Consider the following 15386-nt stretch of genomic DNA (forward strand, 5'->3'; position numbering starts at 1 on the left):
GAAGCGCCCACTATAGAATCCTTTAAAAATAGACTAAAGACATACTTATTTACTCAAGCATTTCACTGACATCTACTGTTAAGCTTGTTTTGTATTTCGAGCTGTAAAGACAATGTGTGAAGCACTTTGAGTCCTATTGGGAGAAAAGTGCTATACAAATATCATTATTATTATTATTATAATTGCAGTGCCTCATGTGTTAGAGGTCCCGGCTTAGAGGGGCCGCCTTGGCAGAGAGCAGCTTAGCCCAACGTACAGTAAGCAAGTTGCATGTTACGCCTGTATCTAGCAGGGTGCGGGAAAGTTATTTTGGGATTCTTTCCTGTGCGGATGCTGAGTCTGCATTAGAATTACCATTGATTCTTAGTGTGTTCCTTGTTGATGCCTCAATATACTCCCCCAGATGAACGATGGAGTGGTGTATAATTGCATTTCATTTCTTGATCATTTTGGTTGGTGTGTGCATTTTGTTCTTATGGAGAGACATGACAAAGCATTTTCTTTTCCCCATCCCGTATGCACATAGACATCCATAATCTCCATGCGAGTGTCCACCTACTTCCATTTTTTGGACTGGATGTGTAGCCCTATATCTTACATAGGCCTGAGGTCTTCAAAAGTCTTGGCCGTTTTTGCCTCTTTTGTCTATGGAATGTCCAAAACTAAAACTAGTTAAACAATATAAAATGAAATAAACCAAATAAAAATTGTGCTTTAAAATGAAGCAATAAATGTTATATTTATTTCACTAATTGGTCTAAAAGAGTAGTATTTACTACCATGTGTATAGTGTACCCAGTGGGTCGGCTGGGACAATATTCATAACAGTTGCTTTAATGTGTTTATATAACTGGTGCAGTCATAAGCGAATGATCTAGCGCTAAAACACTAAACCACAGGTTCTGAAACTCGGTCCTCAGGACCCCACTCAGTGCATGTTTTGCAGGACTCCTCACAGAATCAAGTGAAATAATTAGCTCCACCTGTGGATATTTTAAAATGTGTCGGTCAGTAATGAGTGCACCTGTCCGGTGACCTGGAAAACGTGAACTGTGTGGGGTCCTGAGGGCGAGTGTGAGAACCACTGCATTAAACAATATCATTAACGGTATTGTTTAGTGATGTCACCCAGACCGCCCCATGCTGAATATACATTCCTTGATCGGAATGTTGTCCGATTTGACTGCATGATCAGACTTCAGGGGGATAGCAAATTTCCCGTGGGAATACTCATAGATCATTATACACTAGGCACACAATAGACACAATAGTGCACAATAATATCATTAACTATATCGTTATCGTGCATATTGTGTGCAAAAATGGCATAATGTGTACCCAGCTTTAGGGGTCAATTTACCAAAGCTTCTAAAATCAAATGAGGCGTTGTTGCCCATAGCAACCAATGAGGTGAGGTCTATCATTTCTCTATTGCATCCTAGAAAATGATAGAATCTGATTGGTTGCTATGGGCAATATCTATTTTTTCATTTTAGAAACGTTAGTAAATGTACCCCTTACTGTCTGTCTGGGTTTTGCTCTGTTAGGAAGGAAGTTCAGCCTTGTAGACATTGACGTAACCAATTTTACACCACATTTAAGAAACGTTGTAGACTAAACATGTCAGCCGTGACACTTTCACTGCACTTGCTAGAGTGGTTGCACCAGTGGTACAGTACACTTACACCTGACTATTATAGGACACATACGGGTAGATGAATGAAGCAGTGATCAGGGAGGAGAAGTGATAAAGTGCCTGGTACTTTATCACGGGCCAATCAGCTCCTGACTGCTAAGTTCCAGGCTGGGTTTAAAAAGGGACAGTTAGTAGCTGATTGGCCGGTGAGTACCAGGCTCTTTATCACTTCTCCTCCTTTATCACTGCTTCATACATCTACCCCATAGTTTTGTGTATGTTAATCGGTTGTGTTTGATCCCAGGGAGCAGTCACGTTGCAGCACAGTTCAGATGATGATCGATCCACACCTCCTGCTTCTCCAAAATGTTTGCCCACCAGTGACCCAGGTAATCATATATATGTGTTGTGTGTAACCTTTATACTGCAAAAACTGTATACATATTAGTAATCACCGCCCCTCGTCATTAATCGTCTATTATCATTTATTTTTCTAACATTATTAACTTCTTGTAAAATTATGTACTTTCTGATTGCTAACGAATTCACAGTATAGGCACCCACACACTAGAAATATCTGTAATCTTAAGATTTATTTTAAGATTTCCCTTGAACTCCCCGTCAGTTCTGGTCAAAAAAGATTTTGTGCAAAGATTACGTAATGACAAAGATTAATCTTAAGCTTTCAGAAAAATTTGAACCCCCTTCGGAGGTATGCCACTGACATGTAGGTGTGCGCCATCGTGCCCCCCCCCCACATGTCACTCACTCCGTCGACTACACAACGCCCGCTGCTGCTACCCCTGTTAATCACCTGAAAGCCTGAGTGCCCCAATATCTGAGGGATCGAGCGTGCTTAAATACCTGAGCACCAGAACAGCGTGAATAGCACTGCTCCTGATCTATGCAGAGCTTTACTGAGAAGCCCTGCTGTAATACTCTGTTCTCCAGAGATTTCTGCTGGGGTATTGCACTTAAGTGCTTGACCATGTCCTAGCATATAAGGCAGGCCTGGCCAACCAACCAGTGGTATTCCAGCTGTTGTGAAACATCTCAGTATCCCCTTCCTCTTTTGTAGGATTCCTTAACCCCTTGAGTGGTATGCCCGGAAATTTCTCGGGCTTAGCTGCGCTGCCGCAGCGGGCTGTCCCGGGCATACCACAAATATGAAATAGGTGCGCGCCAGTGGTGTCCAGGTGTGCACCACTGGCGAAGCACCTCTAGAGCCCCCCCTCCTCAATCAACCCCCCCCCCCCCCCCAACCCTCCATCACCTGTGCTCTACTAATACCTCTCCCCCCGCCGCTTCCGCCTGCCGCCATACTTTTAGTAGCAGTGACGTTGGCGGCAGGCTCAGGGATGTTCGGGGTGGCTCGGGGGAACTCGGGAGCGCTCAGGCACCCGAGTCCTCCCGAGCCGCCGTGAACATCCCCCAGCCTGCCACCTACGTCACTGCTCAATGTGACAGAGGCAGCGGGGACACTAGCGGCGGCAAGGAAGCTACGAAGCTCTGGCGTACTAACGCCGGAGCAGAGGTGAGGGAGGGTGGGCTTCCCGCTGTGGTTGGTTTTGCTGGTTTGTCCTGCCCTGGTAGGTTTGTCCTGCCCCAGCAAAACCTACCACTCAAGGGGTTAATAGAAAAACTGGGCATGCTGGGACTTGTAGTTTTAAAACATCTGGAGAGTAACAGGGTAGCCAGGTATAAAGGGAAGGGTTGGGGGGTAACGGGGGAAGGAAGTGGACAGACCTTCAGCATTGCAAGTCTAATCCTAAAATGGTTACTGCGCATAGAATATACTTTATGGGGTCTATTTAATTACAGTCTGAACCTGCCATTTGTTGAAAAGCGACTTTTTTTAGCCTAATCCATGATTCAACCTATTCAAATTTTTTTTCCGACAGGTTGGAGCATTCTGACGTTTCGGGGAAAAGAAATAAAATTGAATAGGTCACGAGGCCACGTGGATTGGCAAAACGCCCACCACTCTGCGTGCAATTGTCGGAAACAGGGCCAAATTCGACAGGTTTTGGCCCGTTTCCAACAATCTTGAGTTCCCCAGCCAGCTTCTCAGGAGGGCTCACAAGCCAGTTGGCACTTGATGTGCCTTTTTTACATACCATAAAATGCATGCAATTTATCATATGTAAGTCTCAGGGAGCTGCAGGCGGGGGGCAGGAGAATTAAAAAAAAAAAACTCTATCAAATGAATGGGCAGACCCTGATTGGCTAATAGAACTCTATCTCAGCCAATCAGTGGCCGCCCATTCTTTTGTACGGGTTTTTTAATCTCCTGCCCGGGGCTTCCCCGCTCTGCAGATGAGTATATGCCAGCGGGGGCGCACCGCTGGCACACACCTACAGACCGTATCGGATGTGATACAGCGCGAGTGTTAAAAATCACATGTGATGTACTGCCGATGGCTGTACATAGTAATTTTCTTATGTGCGACCTTTGTGGACTCAAATCCGATGCGCACAGGACTGGCTGTCAAACACAATGCGATTTGAGCCGATTTCACCTAATGTCTCCACATTGCGATCCACTGAAATTGGGTGAAATCGGGACCAAATTGCATAGTGTATGGAGGGCCTTAAGTGGCCTTAAGTGAATGGGGATATTGACTAAGATTGGAGTTCTATTTCAGATGGTAAACCAATCAGAACAACAGACCATCTTCGTAAATTGACCCCAATAAGTGCAGTGTTGACTCTTCTTCTTCAAGGACTCAGTATGTGGCCCTGTCACCAACTTCTGGGCATTATACTGCCTGATGACTGCCTATTCTTGTCTAATCAGTGCTCTGAGTTTGCGAAAATTTGTGGGTTTTTGTTTGTAGACCCATCTCATAAGGATGGACCACAAGTTCTAAATAGGATTAAGGTCCAGGGAGTTTCCTGGCTATGGACCCTTTATTACTGGAGACCACAGCTGTGTAAGATTCCTTATATGTGATAAGGTCATTGAAAATAACTTTTCCTGGTAGTCAAAGTGACTTTAATAGTGGATAGACTCACAAGTGTATGCGGTGGTATGAGAACTACGGTGCAATACATTATATTGCTTTTACATAGGGTTTATGTTTTCTGGGCGTTTTCTCATATATCTCAAGGATATGGTTAGGGCCATATCCTTACATGCAACTGGGCCACGGAATATGCTGACGTTATATAATTAACTGGTAATAAAGAAATAGATCATTATTGATCCCATAAAAAGGGGGGGGGATCAGACAAGCGGGATGAAAGCTGCATATGGTAAGGGTGTGTGGCCAGACAGACCAGATGGCGAGGTGGAGCCGAGAACAGACTGAGGTGAACCTACATAATCTGGATCCCTTTACTATTACATAATAATTAATTGTGGCTATTATACCTGAGTATAATTCAGCATTCATTCAGACCTATGCTAGGTGCAGATCAGTCGTCTGAATATGGCCAGCAATGTGAGCAATTCAGCATGTCTGTATGCAACCACTTTCAGTAACACGCCTAGGCTGCATTGCATCTGATTAGCCAACCATGTTTATCTACCTAGAAATGCCCAACACATTTCTAATACACTTGGTACATGGGTCTGAATCTACAGCAACTCTCTATGAACCCCATTACGAACAAGCATGTGCTGCGTAACTCAGATTCATGCACAGATGAAAAATGATACAAGAAAAACACGCATTGTCCCCTGCATGAAAAAAACCCCACAGCTATTGCTATTTGTAAGCAGTTCTAGCTATCTAGTGAGATTTATTTGATCACTAGCTATAGTATCCAGCATTGCCCAGGTTAAATTGTTCAAATTATGAAGTTATCAATGAGTTGGATGTAAAGGTGCCCATACACTGAGCCAGTTTGGGTCAATTCCGTGAAATCGACCCAAATCGGCTCAGTTTGATGTCCCCTCAGGACCGATGTGCGGTCCCATGCGCATCGGACCTGAGCCGGTGTCTGACCACCCGACCTGGCACCTCCTTCCCTGTGGGGGGAGCAGGGACGAATGTGATCCATCACAACAAATTGTGATGGATCATATGCGTCCCTGGCGCAGTCCCGGGCGGCTCGCGGGGAATCGGATGAGCGTACACTGCTAGGAGACAGCACAGCAGTGTACGGCCACCTCAACTGTCAACATTTTAAAAATAATTAGCAGCTCTTCCAACACACCCATGAGGTGGCTGCCTGATGTCGTTTTTGTTTTTGGGGTGTCGCCAGTAGCCCTAATCCCCAGATGTTGAGTTATGATGGAAAAGAAGATATGCCTATTAGGTGCCCATACATGTTACAACTTTTGTATACTATATTGTATACAATATTGTATACAATAATTGTAAATTGTATGGGCACTTTTAGAGTCTTAGATCAGATTGTGACGTAACTTAGGGACCACACGCCCTAATGAGGGTACTTTGGAGTCCATCTTTGGTAAGCTGCTGGTATTGGCAGTAATCCTAGTTTTTTCTGAGGATTTGTCTTTTACTAGCATTTGAGGCCTCTGGTTGCAGATCCACTGATGTCTTAGTGCTTGACTGGGTGTCAAGCGTGATGCTGGATCCCAATTTAAACAGCGTTTTAGAAAGTCAATAAAAAGAGCATCTTCACACCCATTTAATGCTGCAAACCAGTCTTTGCTTCCGGGAGCACCACGTATCTTGCCCCTGCGTAGCCTGCTTCTGTTTAGGACTATAGATCCAGCATGATGTGTTTCAGTGCAGTAACGAGGGTAGCCATTGGAAGTGAAAAAACACCTGGCTTTCTTAGCTCCTTGTAGGATCTTTGTTGGTGGAGATCCAAGAAGTTCCATTATGCGAGCTAATTGGTCGCTCTCATCCTCTCCACAGAACAGTGGGTAGCCTGTCAGCAGCTCTGCCAAAATGCACCCAAAGCTCCACATATCGATTGGCATGCCACAGTCGCTTCTCAGGATGACCTCAGGTGCCCTATAGTAACGGGTCTGAAAGTGTGTGAGGACTCTCTGGTGCTTAAAGCAACTATCTCCAAAGTCAATTACTTTAATTCCACTTTGCCCTGGTTTCTTCAGCATAATGTTTTCTGGTTTTAGATCACAGTGCATAATGTTATTTTTATGAAGAGCCTCTAGACACTCTAGGATGGAGCGGGCCAAGTTACGAACTTCATCCATACTAAATCCCTGGAATTTGTTTTTCTCAATAAGGGCATACAAGTCCATGTCCAGTAGCTCGAATGTCATGCAGGTGTGATTTCGGAATATAAAACTTTCCAGCATGTGAATTACATTCATGCTTCCAGTCTTGTCCTGCTTCCTTAGATGTTCCAGGATGCTGATCTCTTTTATGGCTTGTTGCTGGCACAGCTTATCTTTGCGGATGATCTTTAGGGCCACGTGCTTCTTGAGTTTGTGGTCAAAAACCTTTGCCACCTGACCAAAGGAACCACTCCCAATAAACTCCAGTATTTCATAGCGATAAGCTACATGGTCATGGGGTACCAATATATAGCGTCCTTCTTCATCATCGTACCCTCTGTTGGTAGGTGTACCAGCAACTCCATGGCTCTTCTTTGCATTTTGACCCACAAAGTATATCTGAGGGAAGTCTCTTATCTCTTGCACTTCGTAAGCTGTCAGTAGGTGTTTGTATTGCTTCAGTGCTTGCTCAGGACTCAGGTATGTGGTGGCTTTGATGGACTTTGTGGAGCCATACCTGGATTTTGTGGTATCTGAGCACTTCTCCTTCCCTGGCAATGTTTGTAAACGTAATGGTGGTATTTGGGGCCTTAATATTTTCTTCTTTCCATTAGTCAAGCTTGGCTCCGCTGGACGCTGAGCTTCATGCGCTTGATCCTTATTAAAAACATGATGGTGATCTTTTAAAATCTCATGTTTAGGCTTCCCTGCTGTACCATATGAGGTTCCAACAAGGAAAAGGTTTTTTCTTTCCATAACTTTTGATAATATTTGTATACTATCTAATCACTTGTCTAGCAACTCTGTCTCCTTTCAATGCTTCAACAAGAATGAGAAGAAATTATTGCTGATCCTTGTATAAAGGGAATCCTGAAGGTTCCGTCTCTCTATGACATCATTGTGACATCATAAGTGATTGTGATGTCATCTTCCCCACACACGTTAATGTGCAGAAAGTTTTCACCCTATAAAGTTGCTGTAAAATCAATATTCAATACAAAAGCTTGAAATATATATATATATATATAATTTGACTTGTTAAGAGGCTTTGATTTTCTTTTCTTAGTGTACAGTACTTTACCTCATGGATATACTATAGGGTATTTTTCTAAGGTCTCCACAATTAATTCTTTCAAAATAAATGTCGCTTATATAATCACACTATAAATATTACTTCTCAATAGAATTCAAAGCATGATTTAAAAAAAAATCCAAAAAGCAACGTGAGGGCCATTCCATGGCAACAAACATTACATTTTTAAAACTAAACAGATCATGGGAAATATATATTTTGCTAGTACAATGAGAAGCACTTGCATCCCCTTCTAACGGAGCTCCCCCCGGGTGCCCGCTGCCTCACCGCTGGTCCCCACCTCCCCCCTCTCCGCCCTAACCCTGCCTGTCTCACTGAAGCGGAGACGGGCAGGGTTCGTGTCCCCCCACGCATGGTAACTGGGACGCGCATGCGTGTGGGACGCTCGCCAGCGGGGCCAATCTGGCGAGCCCCTGCACTAGCTGAGAGGCGCTCTATCTGTACTACTAATTAAAACATGATGTTTTTATTTAGCACCCTCAGGGATAGCACTGCTCCTGATCTATGCAGAGCGTTACTGCCTGCTGTAATACTCTGTTCTCCAGAGATTTCTGCTGGTGTACTGCACTTATGTGCTTGACCATGTCCATTTCCTAGCGTATAAGGCAGGCCTGACCAACCAGTGGCATTCCAGCTGTTGTGAAACATCTCAGTATCCCCTTCCACACTTTCCTTATTAGAAAATCTGGGCATGCTGGAATTTGTAGTTTTACAACATCTGTAGAGTCACAGGGTGGCCAGGCCTGGTATAAAGGGAAGGGTTGTGGGGGTAACGGGGGGAAGGATTATATTTGAATGAGGTGTCTTGCATGCATGATGTTTAAACACATCAAATGCATGAAATGAACACAAATATATTTTATTTGTGCATGAAATAAAGTTTGTGTACTATCTCAGGCACTGAATTTGAATGCCAAGTATCATTTTCTTAAAAAAAAAAAAACATTCTGGAGACTATGGTTATCGGAATAATTTGGAAAAGGGATACTCAACCTGTTTATTGCTTTTAAATAGGGTTTACGTTTGTTTTTGAAAAATCACAGTTTGTTTGTTTTTTTGGGAGAGGGTTTAAACTTGATTTTCATTTATTTCCGTACTCACCTGGTCCCCCGGCGTCCATCTACAGAGGCATCTCCAGTCCCAATGATGCATTGCGTGGGTGCATCGTCATTACATCACTGGCACACCCGCACAATGTATCATTGTGATCGGGAATGGCTCTGAAGATGGAAGCTGAGGACACAGGAGTATGAAAAAAATTGGCCAATCTGAAATGCTCCCGGTCCCGAGCATTTCGGATAAGGGATACTCTTCCTGTATGGGATTTTGTCCATAGCTCAGTCAGGGGAATTCAGGCAAACATTCATAGAAATAAAGTCATCAGGGATGTCTCTATGCTGCTTATGTAGTAAATGTTAAACTTTCTTCCTGTACCTAAGGGGAGAAGCAGGATGTTGGTGAAAGTGACAGGACGGTGCATGGAGAAGGCACAGCACAGACCGATGAGGCTGGTTATGTGTCCGATGAGAGCAGCTCATCTACCCAACTTGATGATTGTCCTCCACAACAGGCGGTGTCTCTGTATCCAAGCTTAGAGGAGAGTACTTGTATCTTCGATGCTTCAAAAGAAGGAAATGTCGCCAGGTTTTTTAATGTAAGTACATCATTGTGTAAGTTGTACAAGCACAATTGTTGTTACAGTTGAATCATTTTAGCTATTTGTTTTGGGTTTTTTTATTTTTTTACTATAAAAGCTCAGCGCAGACCTATGTTGTAATGTACCTCGCGTTTGTGCTATCAGAACATTTTGTTTTTAGAAAAAAGAGCGCTAATAATTATATGTTAATTGATATAAAGAAAGCGAGTGGTACCTGTAACGTAAAATCTGTTAAAAACAATGTTTACACCCTTTTGGGGGAAAAGGTAAATTTTGAGAACAGATTGCTCAATCCGGTAGTCTGCCCCTGTCTTACCCTATGTACGCTCCAAGGTGGCTTTAGATGAAACTTGGCGATGCTTTCCGGTTGTGCGGGTAGGAACCTTTGTTTCCAAGAAACTACCCACACAACCGGAAAGCTTTGGCAAGTTTCATCTAAAGCCACCTTGGAGACATGACACAGAGCATACATAGGGTACGACGGGGGCAGACTACCGGATTGAGCAATCTGTTCTTAAAAATTTACCTTTTCCCCAAAAGGGTGTAAACATTGCTTTGATTATGTTCAAAGGGCACATCCGAATTTTGTAAGCGTGGTTAGTGGCGTAATTACAATGCCGCAGACCCCGTGATGGCTTGTGTGTGTATGCATTTATTTAGTCCTTATGGACCCACAGGTCTTAAGTACCCCGCGCCCCATGAGCCTTAATTGGATTTGCTTCCCTCTGTGTCGCAAGTACTGTGTGTGACATCGTCATGTCGTGCCCTCTGGTAATATTTAATATGTGCAAAGAAGTACTCAAGTATCGGCACTCAGCAAATATTTTCAAATGCCTGTATTAAAACATGTACAGCAGTCAACTGATGTATCAGGGCCCAAACGCCCATTTGTCAAGGTGTAAAGAACAGATGAATGGGGGTTTGGGCTCCGAAATATTGGTTGATTGCTGTACAGGTTTTAATATCTGCTGAGTGCTTGATTACTTCTATGCACAGATGTATGTGGGTAATATGTATAATATATACACACACACACACACTATATGGGGGTGCAACAAACTTTTTTTTTTTTAGCAGGGGAGAGCAAAATTTATAGTTACGCCACCGAGCGTGGTACATGGTTATGAGTGCAATAACATTATGAAGAATTATCATGCAGTATCTAACTCCATGTGTTGTTCTCCTTTCATAACACAGCATAGCTGTTTACCAAACCTGTTTGTGCAGCAAGTATTTGTAGAAACCCACTGTAAAAGCTTCCCGTGGGTGGCGTTTTTCACCAAAAGGTTTGTACCATGTTTTAGCACTTTACCTAATTGTTTCTGCTGGACTAGGCGTAGAGATAATCACATGATTGGATGGAACCAGGAGGCGTGTTCCATCTGTAACAGCCAGGATTTATTGCACATCAAATACTACTATGGCTGCGTTATTAAATTGTATGTAGGTGCCGTTCAATTTGCAAAATATAGAAATGTCTTCCTTAGTAATAGTTATGGGATGAAACCACTTCTTGATTATATTACATTCTTATTGTCTGCATTTTAAGGGTCAGATGCTATGCGCCCCTGTCCATATCAGCACTGCTATCTAAATGATAGCAGGCCGATACGCAGGGCGAATGTATGAACGGTCAGCATCACTGACCGTTCCACCCACTTCGCCAGCAGCAGGGTGGCAAAGCCCTATCTCCACAGCAGGGAGAGCGCTGTCCCTGCTGTTGGCTCTGGGCTGTGCTGGGGATCTCATGTGAGTAGCGAGATCCCGCGCATGCCCAGTCTTGCCGGCTGGGGGTGAAGGAGACAGCGCGACAGTGTGAACTGATGCGCTGCCTCTAGGAGGGGGATGTTGGCAGAGGGTGAGTTTGCGCTCCCCCGCTTCGGCAGACAAGATGTTAATGCATCTTGTCGATGTCCCTTCCTGCTTCGCCTCATTAATGAGACGAAGCAGGAAGTATTATTGCAGCGCGCTATGCGCCGCTATAATACATCTGCCCCAATTTTGAAAAATGACAGTTAGGAGCTAGATGGTTGGTTCTTTTCAAGCTTTAGTACATCTGGCGCAATGGGCCCGATTCAGGCCTGATCACTGCTGTGTGCATTCGCACAGCGGCCGATTAACGATATACTGCGTAGGCGTATGGGCGCAACGTTTGCGTGATGCCTGCTAGCTAAAAAATCCAACTAATTTCCTTCACTAGCCTTTCGCAAAATGATTGACAGGAAGCCAGCATCTGGGGGTGGTAACCGGCCGGTTAGTGGGAGTGCTAAGGAAAACACTGGCGTGCTCAAGCATTTAGATGAGGTGTGTGACGTCTACTCTGTGCCGGATAGGCCTGTATTCATCGCAGCTGCCGACTTCTCTAAGCTTCAAAAGTGATAAAACAGCCAACCAATCAGCTCCTACCTGACATGTCACAGGCTGTGTTTGAATAATGTCAGACAGGAGCTGATTGGCTGGCTTTTTATCACTCTCCATTTTATCACTTTTGAAGCTTAGAGAATCTGGCCCTAAGTCGCTGGCTACTCCAAGTGGTGACCAGGGGAAAAATCATTTGATGTTGATGTGTTCATATAAATATGCAGTGGCAGACCAGTACCCTCTGTGAGACCCAAAGTGGCATTCATAAAGCGCTGTGGAATATGTGTGCGCTATATAAGAAACTGTTAATAAATAAATAAAATAATAATTGCGTAACACACTACTACGTGTGCATCAGCGATCCAGACACCGGGAAGTTCACAGGAAATCCCCTGAAATCGCTTGGCACAAATCCCATCACGTGTAGGCCTCTACATCTATACTGGAAGAACAGTATTACAGTGTTACTGGTACAGATGCAGATACTGTAGGGACAGATTTTGAGCACTTTCAATTTTTATTACATCTGACAGATGAAAACTTGTATTTATCTCATTGGCAGTATATTCTACATGCGATTAGATATGGCTGAGCTGGTGTTATGTATTTGTCACCACATGGCTCTGGCTGTAATATGAGTAACTTCTATGGACCTTATTCTGGTTCACTTGCAAAGGCAAATTCCTGCTCAAATGGACAAAACCATGTGCACTGCAGGTGGGGCAGAGAGTTAGATTTGGGTGGGGTTTTACTTCAAAGTGAGATCTGTATTGCAGTGTAGAAATAAAGTCAGTATTTCCCCTGTACAGAAACAAAATAACTCACCCAAACTTAAATATTTCTGCACATGTTACATCTGCCCCACCTGCATACTTACTATCCAAGAGGACATAGAGTGAGATTGAGCGGAATGAGAAGGGGGATCACGGCCGCGAGCTGCAACCAGGAGCTCGTCATTTCCCGGACTGCTTGTGAAGTCGGGCTCATTCTGCTGAGATCCCCTATTCAATGCTGTCGGGGAAGACCGCATTGAATAGGGCCCTGCATCCATCTCCCTATCTGGAGATGGCTGCAGGAGATTGAATACCCCCCTTAGTTTAGATGCATTTACAAGCATATCCAATATGGTTTTGTTAACATCCTACCCTCCAACGTCTATGAGAGGAAAACCTGTACCGATGAGAAAAAGGGGTGCAGCCATGAGAAAAGGGGCGTGGCATCGCTGCTATAGAAATCTATTGTTATTAAGTGATACTGCAGCTCACTGCAGGCCAGTCTGATACAGACCATAAGTCTGTACTGTACTGGCTAACCCAGTACAGTGTGATGGTATGTAACGTGTCAGTGATAATACAGGAATTGACCATGTTCATGTAAAACACACATGGAAATTGCCTCCTTACTTCTCTCTAATCTCCATGCTTTTGCAATGCTTTCCCATTTAGATGAGATTGCAAAGGTCAAAGAGAAATAGAACCAAGACAAATAAGCATCACATAGAAAAAGGGATCATGCCCTGAGGACACGCCCCCTTCTTTGCCACCCATGCAGATTTGCCCTGTTTGATGATCAGCACTGTTCTATCTCTGTCTCTTTACCGCTCCTTTAAATTTGAATTGTTTTTCATGTGTTTGTTTCAGCTTTCTAAAAGCCGGCACTGAGTTAACTTGGGAATATAACTACCATATTGGAAGTGCTCCCGAAAATGAAATTCCTTGCTTGTGTGGTACGAAAGCCTGCAAAAGTATAACTATATGACCAAGATACCTCGTAACGGATGCCACATATCACTGAGGCATATGAAATTGTCCTGTAAATACTTTGTTTTCCTTTTCATTGTGATAAATGTTTATTTCCTATTTAGATACCTATACGTGTGTCATTTATTCATTTTTTGTGTTTTCTGTCATTTTCTTACACAGTTGTTTGTGTTTGAACTAAAAGCAGACCAAACAGTATTTTATATAAATACATATTATGTTTGCATCTCGACCATGAATAAAAATGTCAGCATCGAAGATAATCTAACACGCAGTGTAATTGTCCGGTTACGCAATGCTGTATATCAGTTGTCAGGGAACAGGGGTAAATTACCCCAAATGGGGTAAAAACTAAATTCCTGTGGGTAATGGACGGTCGCGCTGCCGAGATATGAATCTATATGCATGCCCGGCTGTGTCTCGGCACTGTGACCATCCATTACCCCAAGGAATTTCATTTCATTGCATATTGAATCTATATATAGATTGTATGTGCATGCCCGGCTTTGTGTGTTAAGGCCCCCATACATTAGGCCGACTTGTCCTTAGGACAAGTCAGACCCAATTCTCCTGTGAGCCGCCCGGGAGCTCCCCGGGAGGCTCACACACAATTTGGCACTTGATGAGCCAAATTTGACATGTGATACATTGCTTGCGATATATCACATGTCGGGGCGCAGGGGGTGGGCGGTGAGGGTCAGGGGGCGGCGGTGCTCTTATCAGGGGGAGCAGTGGGCGGGCAGCGGGTCCCTGACTGCTAAGCTGGCGGCGCCGGGGAGTGCTGACATGACCAGGTGGTGATGATCATAGATATCAGCACAGCAGCGCTGCGGGACGCGCAGTGGCGGGTATTAGATTTTAAAATACCTGTCAAATGACTGGCCGTTCTCTGATTGGCTGGCTGAGAGCTCAGCCAATCAGAAAACGGCTAGTCATCTGACAGGAATTTTAAAATCTAATACCCGCCACTGCGCGTCCCGTCCCGTCCCACAGCGCTGCTGTGCTGATATCTATGATCATCACCGCTCGGCCAGGTCAGCACTCCCCGGCGCCGCCAGCTTAGCACTCAGGGACCCGCTGCCCGCCCCACTGCTCCCCCTGGTAAGAGCACCGCCGCCCCCTGCTCCTCACTGCCCGCCCCCTGCGCCCCGACAGGTCAGCACTCCCCGGCGCCGCCAGCTTAGCACTCAGGGACCCGCTGCCCGCCCCACTGCTACCCCGGTGTCTGCATGCATATGCATGTCAGGTGGGCAGGCATATGCATACAGGGAGGTCGGACGTGATCGTATGTACTGACCGTCCGACCTCCCTGATCCGGTCCGATGCGCACGGGACCGCGCACCGGATCGGATCATATATCACACACCTGCGATTTTGGGCCGATTTCACCCGATTATCGGCACAAAGTGCCGAAATCGGATGAAATCGTCCCAAAATCGCATAGTGTATGGGGGCCTTTACAGTACTGTAGTGTACAAGAACCTGATGCAGTGCAGTGCGTCAGTCCCTTGTGTATAACACACTTCCCTCTGTGATGCCCCGGGTCCCGCCTCCAAGTTTGCCCGCTTCTTCAGTAGAGTCGACTAGTTGCTGCGCCATCTCGGCAGAACAAATTTTGTACCACACACAGCCATTCATGGTAATCATCATCATCATCATCAATGGCAGCCAGGCTGTGTACCGTACTAGCAGGATATATCATCAATTTGGGGGGGGGG

At 44.8% G+C, this 15386-nt stretch overlaps 1 protein-coding gene and 1 pseudogene across 3 annotated transcripts in view; one reads left to right on the forward strand and one right to left on the reverse strand.

Annotated features, from left to right (window-relative positions):
- SETDB2 (SET domain bifurcated histone lysine methyltransferase 2) overlaps positions 1–13931 on the forward strand; it is a 62407-nt gene extending 48476 nt beyond the window's left edge. For all 3 annotated transcript variants that reach the window (XM_083169668.1, XM_083169669.1, XM_083169670.1), the window contains 4 exons: positions 1941–2025; positions 9330–9544; positions 10745–10833; positions 13549–13931. In XM_083169668.1, coding sequence (XP_083025794.1) covers positions 1941–2025; positions 9330–9544; positions 10745–10833; positions 13549–13666 — 507 coding nt within the window. In that variant the 3' untranslated portion in view covers positions 13667–13931. The remainder of the gene's footprint in view (positions 1–1940; positions 2026–9329; positions 9545–10744; positions 10834–13548) is intronic.
- On the reverse strand, positions 5913–7553 carry LOC146059434 (dual specificity tyrosine-phosphorylation-regulated kinase 2 pseudogene; annotated as a pseudogene).
- Positions 13932–15386: the final 1455 nt, after the last annotated feature.

The sequence above is a fragment of the Crinia signifera genome, chromosome 2 (assembly GCF_055691185.1).
Source record: "Crinia signifera chromosome 2, ASM5569118v1, whole genome shotgun sequence".
In the NCBI taxonomy this organism is placed as follows: domain Eukaryota; kingdom Metazoa; phylum Chordata; class Amphibia; order Anura; family Myobatrachidae; genus Crinia; species Crinia signifera.